General features: G+C 37.0%; 1 protein-coding gene across 12 annotated transcripts in view; it reads right to left on the bottom strand.

Annotated features, from left to right (window-relative positions):
* Nucleotides 1-18,850, bottom strand: part of PCNX1 (pecanex 1) — a 170,320-nt gene that overhangs the window by 106,463 nt on the left and 45,007 nt on the right. For all 12 annotated transcript variants that reach the window (XM_070593487.1, XM_070593491.1, XM_070593489.1 and 9 more), the window contains exons 4-6: nucleotides 16,779-16,824; nucleotides 15,852-15,941; nucleotides 6,660-8,366 (exon numbers count right to left, since the gene is read on the bottom strand). In XM_070593487.1, the coding sequence (XP_070449588.1) occupies nucleotides 6,660-8,366; nucleotides 15,852-15,941; nucleotides 16,779-16,824 (1,843 nt within the window). The remainder of the gene's footprint in view (nucleotides 1-6,659; nucleotides 8,367-15,851; nucleotides 15,942-16,778; nucleotides 16,825-18,850) is intronic.

Raw genomic sequence — 18,850 nt, 5'->3', positions numbered from 1 at the left:
AGATGTTAGCTCAGGGTCAACACTCCTCAAGCAAAAAGAGGAAAATTGGCAGTAGATGTTAGCTCAGGGCCAATCTTCCTCACCAAAAAAAGGGGGGGTGAGTTATGAACATAAATATGTACAGAAAAAGATGCCACTTAAAAATGATGTCAATCATACAACTGATTGCTTAATGAAAGGATTCATATGTAAGAAGTTACTTTCTAGTTGTTACGTACTGCTATGGCTGGCCTCTTGTGAAGCTCATTTGATATTAAAGGAATTAATAAAAATTTAGACAGAGGAAAGTGCTCAAGAAAAGTTATTTTCAGTGGGGAGTGTTTATTGTAGGAAAAAAGGAGTAAATTTGGAAAGATCACGAAAATAAACGTGTGTCTTTTGGCACCTCAAACAGATTAGAAGCAAATGCTATTAGGAAATGAGACTCTAAAGAAAGAAGGGGAAAATACGAAACAAGTAAGTGTATATATACACATCAGAAAAATAAAAGATATATACAAACATTCTGAAATACACTGAAATATTCCTCAAGATAAAAACTGTTTACTTAAGAATACAAGTTATATGAAGAAATGAACATTGAAATGATTTTGCAAAAAAAATCTTAAAAGAAATATTTTAGTCTAGGCATGAAATCCATTTTACCTAAACATCTTTTCCCTTTCTTACTTTCCATGTCTGCCAAGGATGATGCTAACACCAGCATGCAAAGATTTTGTTCTAATATAGAAACAAATACTTAAAAGCGTCATTTTCTGGGAGGCCAAAGAACAATGAGAACCTACTGCACGACTCTTAAGTGTTCCTTCTGAGTTAAAATAATTTCCATCTGTGAAAACATTTTAAAGGACCACTCGACATTTTGACAATTAAAGCAACAAACAACAGCAAACAACAAAACTATTAGCTGTGTCTTGAGACAAAGAGAATTTGCACATCCAGGGCCGGCCTGGTGGCTTGGCGGTTAAGTTTGCACATTTTACTTCTCGGTGGCCCAGGGTTCACCGGTTCAGATCCCGGGTGTGGACATGGCACCACTTGGCACACCATGCTGTGGTAGGCATCCCACATATAAAGAAGAGGAAGATGGGCACAGATGTTAGCTCAGGGCCAGCCTTCTTCAGAAAAAAAAAAAGAGGAGGATTGGCAGTAGTTAGCTCAGGGCTAATCTTCCTCAAAAAAAAAAAAAAAAAGAATTTGCACATCCTTATTGATATTTTCCACAATCCCAGGCAGCCAAACAAATACAGTTGGGTAGACGAAATGGTTTCAAGAAATTAAATGATACTCTAGAGTCATAATTCACAAGAACAGTTCCTAAACGATACAGTTTTACTTTCACAGGTAGTTCCTAATCTTTTTGTTTTTAAAGATTGGCACCTGAGCTAACAACTGTTGCCAATCTTTTTTTTTCCTGCTTTTTCTCCCCAAATCCCCCCAGCACATAGTTGTATATTTTAGTTGTGGGTCCTCCTAGTTGTGGCATGTGGGATGCCACCTCAGCATGGCTTGATGAGATGTGCCATGTCCGCACGCAGGATCTGAACCAGTGAAACCCTGGGCTGCCGAAGCGGAGTGTGCGAACCTACTCACTCGGCCATGGGGCCGGCCTCCCCAATCTCTTTTAATTCTTTGCAAATAGGGTGAAAGATACAGAATCTCTAGCAGAAAATTGCACTTAGAAACAAATTTTGTATCTATTTTCAGGAGATTCATCTAAAAAGAGGTGATTAGTGAATACATATGTGAAGTGACATACATTTGAAAAGAGAAACTTCCTCACAAATGACTAAAAGGCATTAGTGTACTCGTTTTCATAATAAATCTACAATTTCCACAGCACTTTTACATATTTCACCTCATTAGAGTCTGACAGTTAACTGTGAGACAGGCCTACACAGTTACTAGCCTTGTTTTACAACTGAGGAAACTGAGGCACCGATTTAATGGCTTGCTATAATCCCCAGTTAGTAATTAGAGACAGTATTAAAATGTAACTGTTTGATTCCTTATCCAGAACTTCACCACTGCTAGAAAGAAAACTACTATATCTGCTCCTACCATACAAAATCAGGCATAGCCTGATTTTGGGAATTGTACAGACAAACTCTTATATATCTTATCAATAAAATACCTCTTTTCTTGATATGTTTCAAGAAAAGACAATTTTTCCAAGTAACTGAAGCAGCCAAACTTGTTTACTACATTTAATGAGCATTCTCATTAAATTTGATTTTACATGTCTGAGCTTTCTTCTCAGTATAGACTAAGAGAATCTTTCCTTAATGAATCTGCATCAGTCACATATACATTTATTACCGCATTATGCTGTACTACAGCATCAAGTTATGATACTACGGTGTCCCTGAACACTATCAACATTAACAAGTCAATTTGCCCCTGCATTTAATGACCCCAGCCAGTTGTGATTTTTGCTTTGGTTTGTATGGTTGCTCCGGCTTCCCATTTCGTGTTAGCAGTGTAGTCCTGCGGCTGTCATTATTTTAGCATCTGCAAGCACCCCTCCCCTGCTTTTACTAATTTACGTCTTCTAACTTGCCATGTGGACTGGAGCATCAGGAAATTAATTTCTTAGAATTTAGAGGGGCCGGCCCTGTGGCTGAGTGGTTAAGTTCGTGCGCTCCACTTCTGCGGCCCAGGGTTTCACCAGTTTGGATCCTGGGCACAGACACGGCACTGCTCATTAGGTCATGCTGAGGTGGCATCCCACATACCACAACTAGAAGGACCCACAACTAAAATATACAACTATGTACTTGGGTGATTTGGGGAGATAAAGCAAGAAAAAAAGAAAAAAGATTGGCAACGGTTGTTAGCTCAGGCACCAATCTTTAAAAAAAAAAAGAAGAAGAATTTAGAGACCCCCTATTTAGTAAGGTACAAAAGCTTTAATTCACATGTTCTTGTCTGTTCTGTGGTCTTCGTCTTTTCTTTCTAAAGTTCAGTGATACTTGGGTTCAAAATAGCCGGCCTTGAAGTTACATGTATGGCAGAAACTCTCATAAATTATTGAGATTTGGCTTTTCTTTGAATAAAGTAATATTCCCTCAACAAAAGACTATCTTTGGTTCCCAACACAAAAATATTATAATAGGATTTCATGCTTATGGAAGAGTGACCCAAACATTATATTTAAAATAATTTTCTCAAACAGAAAACCAGAGGTTAAGAAATTCAGAAAAAAATACAAAGAATAATAGACCAAACATAAACCTTTCCATTCTAGTTCTTCTTTATAATCTGCTGACTCATGCAGTAAGTTTAAGCAACCCAAAAGAAAATGAATTTTTAAAAGTAATACAGGCTAGAAAACAAAACACTTTTCTATCATATATAACTTGTCTGTACTTTTTTATTCTTAAAATATTAGTCATAAATTATTAAAGATACGCTTTATAATTATAAAAGAAAAATTAAATGCAAAACCAGAGATCAACAAGAAAATGCGTCAGTTTGAATCTAAAACTTTTTTTCTAGAACATTATTTGATGAAATCCAATTTTAACCAAAGTACTTGATTAATGGTGAGAAGTCCTATAAAAATAATCACTTGTGGGGCTGGCCTGGTGGTGCAGCAGTTAAGTTCACATATGCTGCTTCAGCAGTCTGGGGTTCACAACCAGTTTGGATCCCAGGCACAGACCTATGCAACACTTGTCAAGCCATGCTGTGGCAGGCATCCCACATATAAAGGAGAGGAAGATGGGCACGGATGTTAGCTCAGGGCCAGTCTTCCTCAGCAAAAAGAGGAGGATTGGCGGCGGATGTTAGCTCAGGGCTAATCTTCCTCAAAAAAAAAATCACTTGTTACATGACTGAATATCAAAATGTAAGTTATATGTCACATTGCTGCCAAAATAAGATCAAAGTCCACATTACTAGATTAGATGTTAATAAAAATGGTTTTCTGTTGGTATTATGTAAGAAATTAGGAATTCAGATATTATTCTTGTTTTTACTATTGTCGAGCTTCACAATGGTACAATGAAAATCTAATATATTTCTATTTTTAATCATTTTCTTCTACTTTAAGGACAGGATACATTTGAGTAGCATAACAAACTGGCCTGTATAATAGAAATGCCAGTACTATTAAGGATTTACTATGTGCCAGGCACTGTTCTAAACATTTCACATCTACTAATTCCTTTAATCCTCACAACAACCCTATGAGATAGACACTATCATCACTTCCATTTTATGATGAGGAAGCTAAGGTTTAAGAAGGTAAGCAGCCTCCCCAGAGTCACGACCACAGTGGAGCCCATATACTAACAAGAGTGGATGACACGTCACTATGTTAGATTATTCCTATTTTAGAGGATTTTACTTTAGTACTTTAAAGCACATTTCCTAAATTCCATCCTTCCACACTACCAACACCATTCGGCTTAAAAATAAAACGAGCAGAAATTGTTGGAGAAGTCATCAACACCCCTAAATTCATTACGGTAAGATCTATTTATGGTTTATATCTAGGCATATGAATGGTCAAGCAGCATCCTCTGTTTTATTGACATATTTCAGGAGTACAGTATGTAAGGTAGAACAGACAGACCAAAAAATTTCTCCTAAATTGACAGAAAGGACCATAACAATTAATGCTAATATAAAGAAATCTTTACCAAGTATTTGAGAGTCTACGTAATTTTTAAATAATGACAACCAAAACACATCCCCTCCCGCTACCTCCAATCTTCCACAAACAAATCTCTAATAAAATGTGATAAAAATCAACTAATTATAAATCCTCAACACATTTAAGCAGTTTAGTTTTGCTCTCATTTTTATTCTAAACACAGTGAAGCTCAAATAAAAACAGCCCCTATGATGCCTTCCTTTGGCAAAAAATGTTTTTTAACAGCCCAGAGACTATTATATTTATTCCATCAGAGTGCATGGAAATTTTTAGTTCATTGTTTGTTTCTTAGTAATAGTGAACGGTTTGTTTTTTAAAGATAAGAACACAAATAAATGAAAGCAAAGCTGGACTCTGGAAAAATGAGGCTCATCTGGGTCAAAGATCTGCAACGAGAAGCAAATAAGACCTTCCACATGACTTTTCCTGAAGAACAGAACACTCCACATTCCCTGTGAAAAGGAAGTGACATCTCAAACACGAAGACATGAAGATTTACCATAGCTCTTGCACACAGTTTTTTCCTATTTACATTTCAACAATTTTTAGAACAGCAATATTTTCCTATCACAGCACGTTCACTCTTAAAATTTATTTTAATGCAACTTTAAAAATTAAACTAAAACCCAAGAGTTTCTTGCATGTCATGAACATATTGAAATGATTTGCATGAGAAATCACTAAAGGCATTTCAAATCTTTTACAAAAAACAGAATGATAATCACATCACAGACTCAAGGGAATTTTAATTACTATATTGTCACCAAATGTTTATAATCACTTCAGGTATAATCAGTTCTTAATATTTAAGTTTGATAGACTATATTCTTCCTTAGGTACTAAAGATGCTTTTCTGCATTCTTATTAGAAATTACTCTTTGTTAGAAACTATTCCAAAAGAAACAAGAGAATGTTTACCACAATATGGACTTTTAAAATACTCTAGGTGAAACTAGAATTCTTTGAGAGAAAAAGCACGTCCCTTATGTTTCAGAATGTTTATATACACAAAATACTCAGCTTAACTTTCAGTAAGAGACTGAACGTTACTACACCTACAGACTAGAAACTTTAAAGACAGAAGCTTGAATGAAGGGACTGGGCTAGAGGGTAAAAAAGCTACAGTGCCAGCAACAGACTTCATCTGATTCTGCTCAAGAATCAGATTCTGTAGTAAACAGAATAAACAAACTATTCTGGGTAGGAGGAAAGCGCTAGAAACAACTCTGAAATAAAATGGCCACAACACGCTGACAATATAGAATCACCCATTGAATTTTGCACAATTTCCCATAAACCTGAAATAAATAAGCTATTACTTTAACCAAAACACCACCACTGTTATCATAGGGAGCATCATATTTACATTAATGCATATTAAGTGGCAATATAAATTACAAGTGTCAATTTAATAAACTGTAAGTGTGAAGTTAAAGAAAAATATTAAAATGTTAATGCCTGAAACTTGAGTAAGCAAGAAATAAAACCAAAGAGACAGACAAAAGTTCAGACAAAAGCCACAAGTTCTCAAAGTACACAGAACTAAAGTAATATTTGGAAAAATCTTATATAACAGGTTGAGTGATCTAATTCTGAAAGTTCAGTGGCACACACTGCATAAGAGACGACGAAAAATGGTTTGGTGCCCTAATAAAATTCTATATTCTGTTGCTGCTACTGTTGTACAGAGAAGGAAGAGGACCAATTTTTGTTATTCCTGGTAAAACATTAAAGGGGCAACTGGCTTAGAAAAGGTGAATGCCATCAAGAACAAATTGATATATCCAAATAATACAACTGAAAAAAATATTTTCTTGGTATTCATATCAAAACCTTTCCTAAGATAACCATGTCCTTCCTCACGGAAGAAAGTTTGTTTTGATAACATCGTGGAAGGGGGGATATAAACACAAAGTATACTTTAATAAGTACTACCCTGATCAAAAGAACCAAAAATTGTTGTGACTCTTGGGGAAATTTCTTCCTGTAATTTACTTACCTCCACTGACTGCATCTTGCTCTTCACCTTCAGGAAATGCAACCTGGCTTGGCAAGCTATTCCTAGATCGAGTGACTGTCTCTAACTGGGAAGCCCGTCCCAATAAAGATAGCTCATCTAGCACCTCTCCCTCTTTGGCCTCGAGATCTGATTTTGAAGTGGTTAAGGGTTTTATACTTTCGGGCGCCATTAGCCTACTGGAGTCATTCAAACATGCTACCGTGCCACTGTCTAGGCTCAACACTCGGGCCCGAGTCTTGGCACTATTTGTGCTGGAAGTCCGACGTGCTGTCCGCTTTTTGCCAGTTCCTTCAGGACCCAAGTGGGTTTTGTGTGCGTGCTCCGAGTCAGTGCCCCTTTCTTTAGGGATGTGTTTGGTCTTGAGAGCACTGCATCTGCCCTCGGGAGACTGACACGAATGAGAAGTGGTGCTAGAAGAGCTATCACTGCTGAACTGGTGAGCAGACTGGACACTTGAAGCTCTGCTCAAGTCACTCTGGTCACTAGAGTCCTCATCATGACAGAATATAGCACTATGTGGCTTGGTACCAGAAACACCTCGAAAGGAAACGTAGTCCCTATGCCGACTTGAATCAAAACTGCTGGCCCGTTTTTTTCCTGTCCGTCTCCTCCCTGACTTATGGGCGGAGGCTGTCCGGTGGATTAAGCTAGAAGATTTAGGTCGTACATCCCCTTCTTTTTGCTTTCCACCAATGTCTTTACCAACTTTTGAGTCCACGGAAACAGCTGACTTATCACTCTGCTCCTCTTTGTTTTCGGCAGTTTTCCCAAGTGGTCTGTCCCCCTGTGAAGTGAACTCATTTGCATGGGGATTTTTATTGGCTTCTTCAGATGCGGAGGTGCTGAGACCTCTCTGATTGAGCATGTTATCAGAAGTATTAGAATCCTTGGCCTCTTGAACCCCACTATTTGTACACACTTCCAAAACAGTCTTTTCACTACTAGTCCTTTTGTCACTGGCACAGCTACTCTTGTCGTCTGCGTCAGCACAGCACTCTTTTTTCCTACCACTTTTCTTCCCTACTTTAGGAGACTCCTCATGCTCTGACAAGATGCTCTCTATGTGAGTTGAGCTGGTCTGTTCACTTTTATAGCTGCTGACAGTACTGTTAGTGTCACGGTCCGTTCCACTGCAGTAGCTCTCTGTTGACCCACTACTCCGCGTGCTCAGGCTCCTCAAGCTGTCCATGCTTTTGTCTGCTTTCAAAGCTTTGCTCTTTCCACTTTTTGTAGGTGGTTGAGAATTACTGTTTTTCAGCTCACCAATAAGCTGAAACTCCCCAGATAAACAAGAATTTTCCACCAAGGATTCTTTGGATCCAGAATGAGGCTTGGAAGATTCTAACTCACTAACTGGATCTAAACCACGTCTTTGCTGATAGAGAGGGAAGTCATTCAATGAAGTGTCTGGAAAAGCCACAGCAGAGCTAGAAGTCCGTGGTACGCCTCTCGGCCGGTGATCTTTCCTGTAAGAGTGTGAATGTAAGGGGACGAGAGAAGCTACTTCTGTGTCACAGGCACTGGACAGAGACTGCTCGACGTGGTGGTGGTGGCTATGACCTGGCAGGCTCACTTTGTCACTGAAGTCCCTTGGTAAGTCCTGTCCACAAGAGGATAAGGAAGGCTGAATGGAGATGAAGGAATCATTGGAGACCAGACGGAAGAGCTTGCGATCAGTTGCCAAATCTGTTTCAAACACATATTTGGAAATGTTAACACAAATCTATGATCTGCTTTTCTACCACTTAACAATGGAAAGAATTCACAGCGTTATACAGTAAATCAAGTATAAACAATTTCTCAAGCAGTTCACTGAATAACAGTCAGCCAGTCATTCGCAAGAGCTGGTTTCTATTTCACAGCTGCACAAAGAAAGCATTCTACTAATGGAATGAACTGAACTTTCAAACCTTCGACTGGCCTCAGAAAAAGTTCTATAGACTAGCAACAATAAAATAAGAGGCAACAAAGGATTATATTTAAAATGGACCTAGACTTTTATGTGAGCTCTGTCTCAAACTTACTGCATGACCTTGGGTTACCTTTCTAAACCTCTGCTTCCTCATCTGTAAATACGATACCAGTCTCCCTGAGTAGTATGTACCATGGAACAACTGAGATAATGACACACACTGTTTACACAATGCCTGGCACAATTAACAGTAGAGATCAGTACTTTACCTCACTAAAACAACACAAAAATCTTTTTGAAAAAATGATATGATCACTTTACAAATTAACAATAACCTAGAGTAATCAGAAACAGAAAAACACCTGAAAGGCTGACCAATGCCTAAACAAGATACGATATAATGCTTAAAATATCTTGCTGTTCATAATGGTTGAAAAGATTAAAACAATAATTACAGGATAAAATATTGTATTTTCTCTTTCACCATTGATGCAACAATTATAAAATGCCTCATGAAAAAAATACATATCCCCCTCTCCCTGTAAAGACCACTCCTTTAACCCTCCATTTAGGGCAGTGATTGGTGACTGGAGTTACCATATACACTATGTATGTAGATATAACTAAATCCATCTACCTACCTACCTACATTGTAATTTATCTTGAAATATAGCATGACAACCAAACCGCGCGATAGCTGATTTTTTAATACTCTTTGACAGACAAGAAGAATGACTGACTCTGCTGTTAGTTCAATAAAAAGAAAAATTATTGTCTTATTGTCATAACTGTGCAAAAAAAAAAAAAGGATTCTTTACTACTCAGCCATAAAAAAGGACAAAGTCGTCCCATTCACAACAACATGGATAGACCTTGAGGGTATTATGTTGAGTGAAATAAGCCAGACAGAGAAAGACGAACTCTGTATGACTCCACTCATAGGTGGTAGTTAACATATGGACAAAGAGAACTGATCGGCGGTTGCTAGAGGAAAGGGGGGTGGGGGAGGGCACTAGGGGTGAAGTGGTGTACCTACAACATGACTAATAATGATGTACAACTGTAATTTCACAAGGATGCTAACTTTCATAACCTTAACAAAAAAAAAAAAAGATTCTGTAATAAGCCAGACTCTTCCCAGTAAAGTCTTAACAATAAAAGAATACATTTTCCCCTAAGATTAATATAAAATAAGAATGAACTACTGGAAATGTTTATGTACTTTAAAAAAAATCTAAATCTAGTTAGGTCTAAGGAATTAAAAACTTAGTGACAGCCTCTAGAATACCTTACAAATTGTGATTTATAAATGACCTATTAGGCTTTATCTGATGTTTTAAAGTCTTCAAGATGAGTAAAATCCATGTTCTTTATCATTTGTTCAAAACAGCTCCCACTGCACTTGGGTTCTTACATTCTCTAAATACTAAAATTTAAAAGTTAGCACTGTATTTACTTTTTTGTAGTATTAAATTATAAAGTTATTTCTAAAAACTCTAATAATTATGCAATGGTGCAATATTCATATTTCAAGGTTATGAATTTTACAGAACAAAAACTTAACTGAAACAAGTAGCTGAAAATCACTAATTCTAATATACAACAAAAGACTTTAAAAAACGCTAATGGTCAAAACCAACTCCCTTCTAAGACATTAACAGAACAGAAATTTAAGTTTTTCATTTTAAAAGACAGTCAAACTTTAATATATGCACTTTTTTCAATGTTGCTAAATAAATATACTATTAAAAAAGTTTAATTTTGTCAGGAAGAACTTTAGGTGGTTTCAGGAAATTTTCAAGTAAATACACTTTCTCAGACATTTTTCTTACTGGTAGCAATATAGTCAAAGACAGGCTCAAACCAACACAGACAAATACTATTTTTCACATAATTACACTTTTTTCAGTGCTTACCACTAGCAGTGTTAGGATAAGAAAGGCATGCTCACATACTGCTCTTGGTATGGCAAACTGGCAAAACTAAAGCAATCTGGTGATACGGCCGAAAGCCTTCAAACAGTGTATTCACTCATCATCAGTAATCTATTCCTACAAGTTGCTGCTAAAGGGTAAAATCAGATATGTATATAAGATCTTAGCAAGAAGTTGTTCATCTCAGGTTGTTATAAAACTTCTTAAAACATAAAAAATATAATAATGTCCATTAAAAAAAGAGGTTGAATAAATTATACTTTCTATGAATGACACCATGCAGGAACTAAAAATGTTTTAAAAGATTATGCAATAATACGAGAAAATACCCAAATGAAAAAGACAGCACTGTATAACAAGTATGATTCTAATCTGTAAGAGTTAAAAAGAATACTAAAGGGTATATGTGCGTGTGTTTGTAGGAATGTTAAAAGCAACACACCATATTTAAAGTCCTGATACATGTTACAACATTCTAAGTGAACAAACTCAGACACAAAAAGCCACATAATTCTATCTATATGAAACGTCCAGAATAGGCAAATTCATAGAGACAGAAAATAGATTAGTGGTTGCCAGGGGCTAATTGCAGGAAGAAATGGGGAGTGTAATGGGTATGGGTTTCTTTTTAGGGTGATGAAAACGTTCTGGAATTGAATAGTGGTGATAGGTCTACAATCTTGTGAATATACTAAAAACCACTGAACCGTATACTTTAGAAGGATGAATTTTATGGTATGTGAATTATACCACAACAAAAAAATAAGAAAAAAAAGTGATATACGAAAAAAATATTAACAGTTACGTCAGTGGCAAAAGTGTGAATAATTTTCTCTTCATACTTAACTACATTTTCTAAAATTAACATGTATTACTCTTATAAACAATCATATTCTCCTTCTCTCTTTCGAATAATCTCCATCAAGTATAAAAACATGCTGTTTTCGCTCTTACGTATTCTTACAAAATCCAAATCTCTCATTTATCCACACTTCCCCTGCTATCTATCACCTTACGTCTCTGATCCCCTTTACATAAATTCACCAAAAGAGTAGTATATACTCATTGTTTTCAATTCTTTCTCCTCTAATTCTCTCTTACATGTATCCCAAAACCACTCCATAAACACTGTGCTTATCAAGGTCACCAACGACCTCCACACTTACATCCAATGGTCAAAGTCTCAGTCTCCTATCACTTGACCTTATAAGCAACGTTTAACAAAGCTGATCACTCCACTCCCCTGGAAACACTGCGATCCGACACTCTATCTCACCAGTTGTTCCTACTTACTCTCCTGGATTTATTAAACCAGAGTGGCTCAGAGCTCAATCCTTGGAACTTCTCATTTTTCTATCTACACTCTCTCGTAGATCTCATCCAGTTTTCTGGCCCCATGACAATTAAAATTCAGAAATATCTGTAACTGTTCCTTCATCTTCTACCCAGCCCCTGTACTCACATGGGGATGGGCTGGAGTTCTGATCTCGAGTAGATAAGACATGAGTGAGGCTGGAAAGGGAAACTAGACAATCCCTTCTCTGAAGGGAAAAAGCAGAAGACACTTCTCCACATCCTCAGTTTCCTCCCAATCATCCTGAATCCTGTTGATAAAACGCATGCCAACTAATCAACTGCTAACCAACTAACTAAAGGTCACTGTCCTGTAAATCCAAACCAGACAGAGAATTTAGAAGAGCCCCAACTAATATGTAAGCTGGAATGAACAAGTGCCACTAGGTGGTGCCAAACCGTAGCCAAGACCAACACCAATTTGGATCTAAACTCCAGGTCAGCTAACCATGCAGGTTTGCCCTGTGAGTTTATGAACTTCATGATAATCCAACACCACAGTTGGTGTTTACACTCTGATAATTCCTAAGTTTCAAATCTCAACCCAGACCTCTTACTTGAAATCCAGACTTATCTAATTACCTAATCATTGCCACTTAGAGGTCTAACAACAGCATCTCAAACCTGATATGTCCAAAACAAATCCCTCTCTCACCCTCCCCCACGTTCTCCCCACCCCTAAATCTGCTCCTTCTCAGTCAACCCCCTTTCAGCTAATGGGGACTCCATCCCTCCCACTGCTTAACCCAAAAACCTTACAGTCATCCATGACTACTGTCTCTCTCCCGTGATATCTCCAAATCCATCAGCATCAACACATCCTCTTATTAATACCTTCTACATACTCAGTCAGACTACTTCTCATTACCCTGATCTGTGCCCTGGATTATTGCAATAATCTGCTAACTGAGCTCCCTGCTTCAGACTTTGCCCCTTTTAATATATTCTCAACATAGGAGCCAGCGATTCTGTTAAAATGTCACACAAATCAGGACACTCCTCTGCTCGAAACCCTTTGGCAGTTCCTCATCCCACTGGGCATTAGAACCAAAATCTTTAAAATGGCTTGCAAGACTATACAATGTGTCCCCTCACTTACCCCACACCAGCCACACTACTTCTCAAACCTGACAAGCACGTTCCTACTTTAGGACATTTGCCCACACTCTCATCTCAGCGTGGAGCGAGCCCCTCCCCTAAACATCCTGACAGCTCACTCCTGCAGCTCCTCAGGTCTTTGCTCCCCATGAGAAAGCCTCGACCACGCTATTTGAACTTACAATTCCCCCTGCCCCCACGACTCCCTACCCTCTGTCTCTGTTACTACATACGCTGCATATTCGATTTATACTAGGATGATCTCATACTAACAGTATGGAAGTCACATGAGCAGACATTTTTGTCTGTTTGTTCACTGATTTATCTCCAGTACTAAGAATGATGCTCAGCATGTAATAAGTATTAGATAATATTTGTTAAATGTTAACTCCATGAAAAAATGTTATGTGATAAAAACAAGTTATAAAACTCTATGAAAGTACTACAGTATAGTGATTAAAAGCATTATTCAGGGACTGGCCCGGTGGTGCAGCACTGAAGTTTGCACGTTCCGCTTTGGCAGCCCGAGGTTCGCTGGTTCAGATCCCGGGTGCGGACATGGCACCGCTTGGCAAAACCCATGCTGTGGTAGGCGTTCAACATATAAAGTAGAGGAAAATGGGCATGGATGTTAGCTCAGGGCCAGTCTTCCTCAGCAAAAAGAGGAGGATTCACAGTAGTTAGCTCAGGGCTAATCTTCCTCAAAACAAAACAAAAAACAACGCATGATTCAAAACTAGATCTCAATTATAGACAGCCACTTTGTAGCTGTGTGACTTTGGGCAAGTTTCTTATTACTTCTCTCTAAGCCATGATATGCTCATCTGTAAATGAGAATAATAATGGTATTAACTTCAAATGCTTACAGTGAAGATTAACTGGATGAACGCATATAAAGTGCTTAAAAGAAGACCAACCTGAATCAGGCATTGACAAACTAAAGCCCATGGAGCCAAACAGGCCCTCTGTCTGTTTTTGGAAACAAATCTTAGTGTAACACAACCATGCCCACTCATGTATGTGCTGTTTATGGCCCCTTTCGCTCTACATGGCAGAGCTGAGTAATTGCAAGAGAGATCATATGGCCTACAAAGCTACCTGATCTTTTATAGAAAAAATCTGCTAACCTCTAACCTAGATAGTAGTATGCACTCAGTGAATGTCAGACACCATTATCTATGTCATTATGTATCTTCAAGGATAGGTTTGTGTGTATATAATTCTCAACTGGCCAGACTACAAAATTCTTGCTTGTGCATGGTACTTTTCAGATATAAAATAAAGAGATAAATGCAGTAGCACTAGCCCCTCTAAGATCATTACTTAGTTTTTGAGACATTCTGATGATTACATTTTATAGAAAGTGATATTGTAATTTTCAAACCAATCAATTCACATTTACTTTTATAAGAAAATAGTTTCCAGATCATACAGTATGTTCAGAAGTATTTTTTTAGAGGAGGAGGGGTAGATTACTAGGAGAAGTCCACAAAAGCAAATAAGCAATGGGGCTGGCCCCGTGGCCGAGTGGTTAAGTTCGCGCGCTCCGCTGCAGGTGGCCCAGTGTTTCGTTGGTTCGAATCCTGGGCGCGGACATGGCACTGCTCATCAGACCACACTGAGGCGGCGTCCCACATGCCACAACTAGAAGGACCCACAACGAAGAATATACAACTATGTACCGGGGGGCTTTTGGGGAGAAAAAGGAAAAAATAAAATCTTTAAAAAAAAAAAAAAAGCAAATAAGCAATGATGGGGTACTACAATTCCAAAAAAGCAAAGTTGTGATAAACTTAAAATTCCAAGTACCAGTAACAAAACATGCTTCCAAGAATTGGACCTGGGTAAAATATTAAATTAATGGGAAAATGTCATAACTTGTGATCTATTTGTAACTTCATAAATAAGTTTCATAATTAAGTAGAGGAAATTTATCAGCCTGCCTGCCTATCAAACATCACCCACAACCACAACCACAGGCTGGAAACAGGGAGACAGGTTTCCGTCTCATTGATTATATAACCTGAGATAATCTCCACTTGAAAATGGGGAGACATAGCCATCCTTTCGTATTTGAAAATTAAAAATCAAATAAGAAATGTGGCAGTTCTTAAAAAGAAGTCCATAAAATCCAACATTTATAACGGAGTTGAATAAGGAGGGGAAAAAATCACTTAACACCAAAATTTCTATTTAAATCTGCTATAGGAGTCGCCACATTGGAGGCAGACATACAGTTTCTCAGTAAATCATTTCTCTGTTAAAACATATCGTTAGGCAAGATACAAAGCAGTTGGCATTTAGAGGTCATAGTGAATGGAAAATAACTGTTTCACATAGTAGGTTATCACTAAGCTGGGTAAGACACTGACCAACTAAAGCAGGTGTAGATTCTTATTTTCCATCTCTTACTCAGTCTAGGACATCTGCTCATAAAATTTTTCCCTCTCTATTTAGTTGGCAGAACATGTATAACTGAATTCCAGAAAGCTAAAAGTACTTATAACACTGTATTACTGATATCCTAGTAAATAATTTTAATGTTTCTCAAAAATACCATAATAAGTTATTGTGCCAAAACGTGAGTGGGCATATTCTATAAACTCACTCTGGTCACCACAATACATAACATCACTGTGGAATATAAAGTTCATGGGGTTGGCCCAGTTGCACAGTGGTTAAGCTCACACGCTCCACTTCAGTGGCCTGGGGTTTGCCAGTTCAGATCCTGGGCACGGACCTACACACTGTTCATCAAGCCATGCTGTGGTGGCATCCCACATAGAAGAACCAGAAGGACTTACAACTAGAGTATACAACTATGTACTGGGGCCTTGGGGAGGGGAAAAAAAAAAAGAAATATAATGTTCTTACCTTGTTCTTCACTTCCTTCCTTACAAAGACTAGAGCTCTGGCCCAGACTTAAACTGATATCGTCAGAAGTCTTAGCAGTGTCTGTATCTCCTACAAAGGTAAGAGAAATGTGAAGATGTTATATTAAAAGTAAAGGCTGTACAGTGTGGCATAACAAGGAAGGACATCAAGTAGTATAGTAGATATCAACTATACTAGTTTACTATATACTATACTGTATGCTGTACCTACTAAAGTAGTTTTTGTCTATCAAGGGTTACAACAATGGAAGATGCATTGAACTATTAGGAAATGTCATAAGACTATCAGACAACGTAATTATCCTCACAGCACTACAAACCAAATAATATGGAAAGCTTCACATTGTTAGCTAATAAAACTATTTCTTTAAAAGAAGGAGTTTTTAAAAAGAAATGAGAATTATGTAATAACTTGAAATAACAGAAATTTCCTTCCCAGGGAAAATTTTAAGCTAAAAAATTATAGGGTAAAAATAATATGAATTTATCCCAAATAGACGTGTAGACTAAAAGGCAAATATAAGATGTATAGAAAAATACTTTCCATTTTTAGTGTCTTATTTATGCCCAATTTAAAGGTTTCACATTAAATTACTCAGCTTTCCATGAATCTCACCAAAACTCATGAAAATATTTTCCCTCAAGACAAGAAAGTTTCTCATAGATCAAAATTTATACTTCATGCAATGTAACGCAAATAGTCAAATACTTTTGTGAAATTTGGATGATGAAGGGGGAACACAATTTAAATCAAATAACCTTTAACATAAGATACACAATTTTATCTACAAAATAATTTCAACAACAATTTTTCATTACATGTGAATATTCAATACTTAGTTATCTTTATTACAACTAAAAATGAAATGGAAAGTAAGAGGCAACTTTGATGTTAGATCATGTCTACCTTTAATAGTTGCTGCTGTTCCAAGACGAGATGAACCAGATCCAATCTAAAACACGACAGGAAGTAAACAAAACTAATTAAGATGGTAGCTACGTCACCATCAATACAGACAAGCAAGAGTACCAAACAAAATTATCACATTATCAAAACATGTTATCAGTCACTTTTATCAGCATTAAAAGATACCCACTGGGCATGATACATCAGAATCACACAACCTGTTTGCTGTGGCACATGCTGCATTTCTATTACAGATGTGCTGGGATCCTAAATGCCTCTTCACACTCAGGATTGATGGAGCTCCCAGGGCAAGATGTTTCCAACCTCAAGCAATCCATGTCATACAATTATTATCACTTTTTATATTACATCACGACAGGTTAATGTTATGAAAAAAGCAAAACTAGGTATTGAGTCTACCTGAAATAAATTTAGACTTATCAGACCATATAAAGGGAAGCTTTGGAGGATAAAACATTAACATATGCTATGAAGAGTAATCTAAATCTTACTATCAAATTGTTAGCATATCAATATGGACTTTCCCTGAGTTCCAGACAAAAAGTAAGTACTTCTTTGTCGATCACTATAACATATTTAAAAAGAACAAAGGCATCAATAAAAAATGTACTTTTAGCACAAACTATAAACAGAAAACTAAAATCTACTGAGCTTCTAGTGCTTATAATCAAGATGGTATAATATTTCTTTAAAATTTCACAGCCATTATTTATTACACTACCATAAAAATCATATAAACAAATACAAATTCCACGAAGATATTAAGGAAATCACATATAACAACATGACAGTTACTAAATCAACAAGTTTAAGTCAATAAGTAACTCTTTCCATAACCTGTTTTCAAGGGATTCAAAAAGAAAATAGTCAAGTAAATTTAACACCTTAGAATAAAATTAGGAACATTCATATAAACTTGTATTTTACGAAATCTTTCCTTCACTAGGTCAATTGAACAGGAGTTTACACTAAGAAATTTGCTCAAAATACAGGTTAATATGGACTTTGAAGGGGTATGAGGGACTTTCTTGATCTGGATGACAATTAAATGGGCACATAAATATGCAAAAACCTACCAAGCTGTACACTTAAGATGTGTATAGTATGCTGTATAAAAGTTATATGGAAGTGAAAAAGTAAGTAAAACTAAGCATACACAAACAGGTTAAAACTACTCAAAAACTCTTGATGTAGCCAATAAAAAAATGAACTTTGCAATATGTTTTGAACTGTTTATTAAGCTTGATTCTCTTGATTTTTCATAATTTCTGCTTTCAATTAGCCATAAGAGGCACTGCAACTAGACAGAAATAAAGAGGTCAAAAAGCATTTTACTGCAAAAGAGTGTTTCACTCTTACCATAGCTGCTATACAAGTTATAGAACTAACATACGTAATTTTTCAACTAGAATAATAAATATATAACCGCCTGGACAGAAATTTAAAAATAAGTAAGCAAACCAAAAAAAAAAAATCACTGTATGCACATCCTTCTGGGAATTTGAAATTAAAAACAAAACAAAAAACTTTGATTACGGTAGTCATTTGCTCACAACCTCAGAGTGTTCCCTTTTTCTTTCCTTAACAAGCTTCCCATTCTGCTAAGATGTGGGGCATACACATATGTCTTTCAATCTGTGAAGTGGGCCTAGTCTCTGCTCGAGGTGCATGCCCTAGTTCTGTCAACGAATGCAGGGGCGAGGTTGCTGGAGCGCTCAGGGAAAGATTCTTTCATGTCTGAGGAGAAGACGACCAAGGACAACTTCTCTGCCCCACACTGTTGCCTGCTTCTTACTTTTCAGCATGATCATGACTGAAGCTGCTGTGTTCACTCTGCAATCCTGAGGGAAAGCCAAAAACTATGGAATTGCCAACCCAGAGCCCTAACCTTATCGAGCTACTAAACAAATGCGACACAACTACCTCCAGAATTAGGTGATAAACAAACTCTTATTTCTTTAAGTCAACTTAATTAGTTGAGTCCCATTATTTGCTGACAAAAGCATTCTTAATGGATACAGTGAGTGGTTATATTTTATTCTTTGTGCTTT

The sequence above is a fragment of the Equus przewalskii genome, chromosome 25 (genome assembly GCF_037783145.1).
Source record: "Equus przewalskii isolate Varuska chromosome 25, EquPr2, whole genome shotgun sequence".
NCBI lineage: Eukaryota > Metazoa > Chordata > Mammalia > Perissodactyla > Equidae > Equus > Equus przewalskii.
The sequence above is the reverse complement of the archived record's forward strand: the minus strand, read 5'-3'. Positions and strand labels throughout refer to the sequence as shown.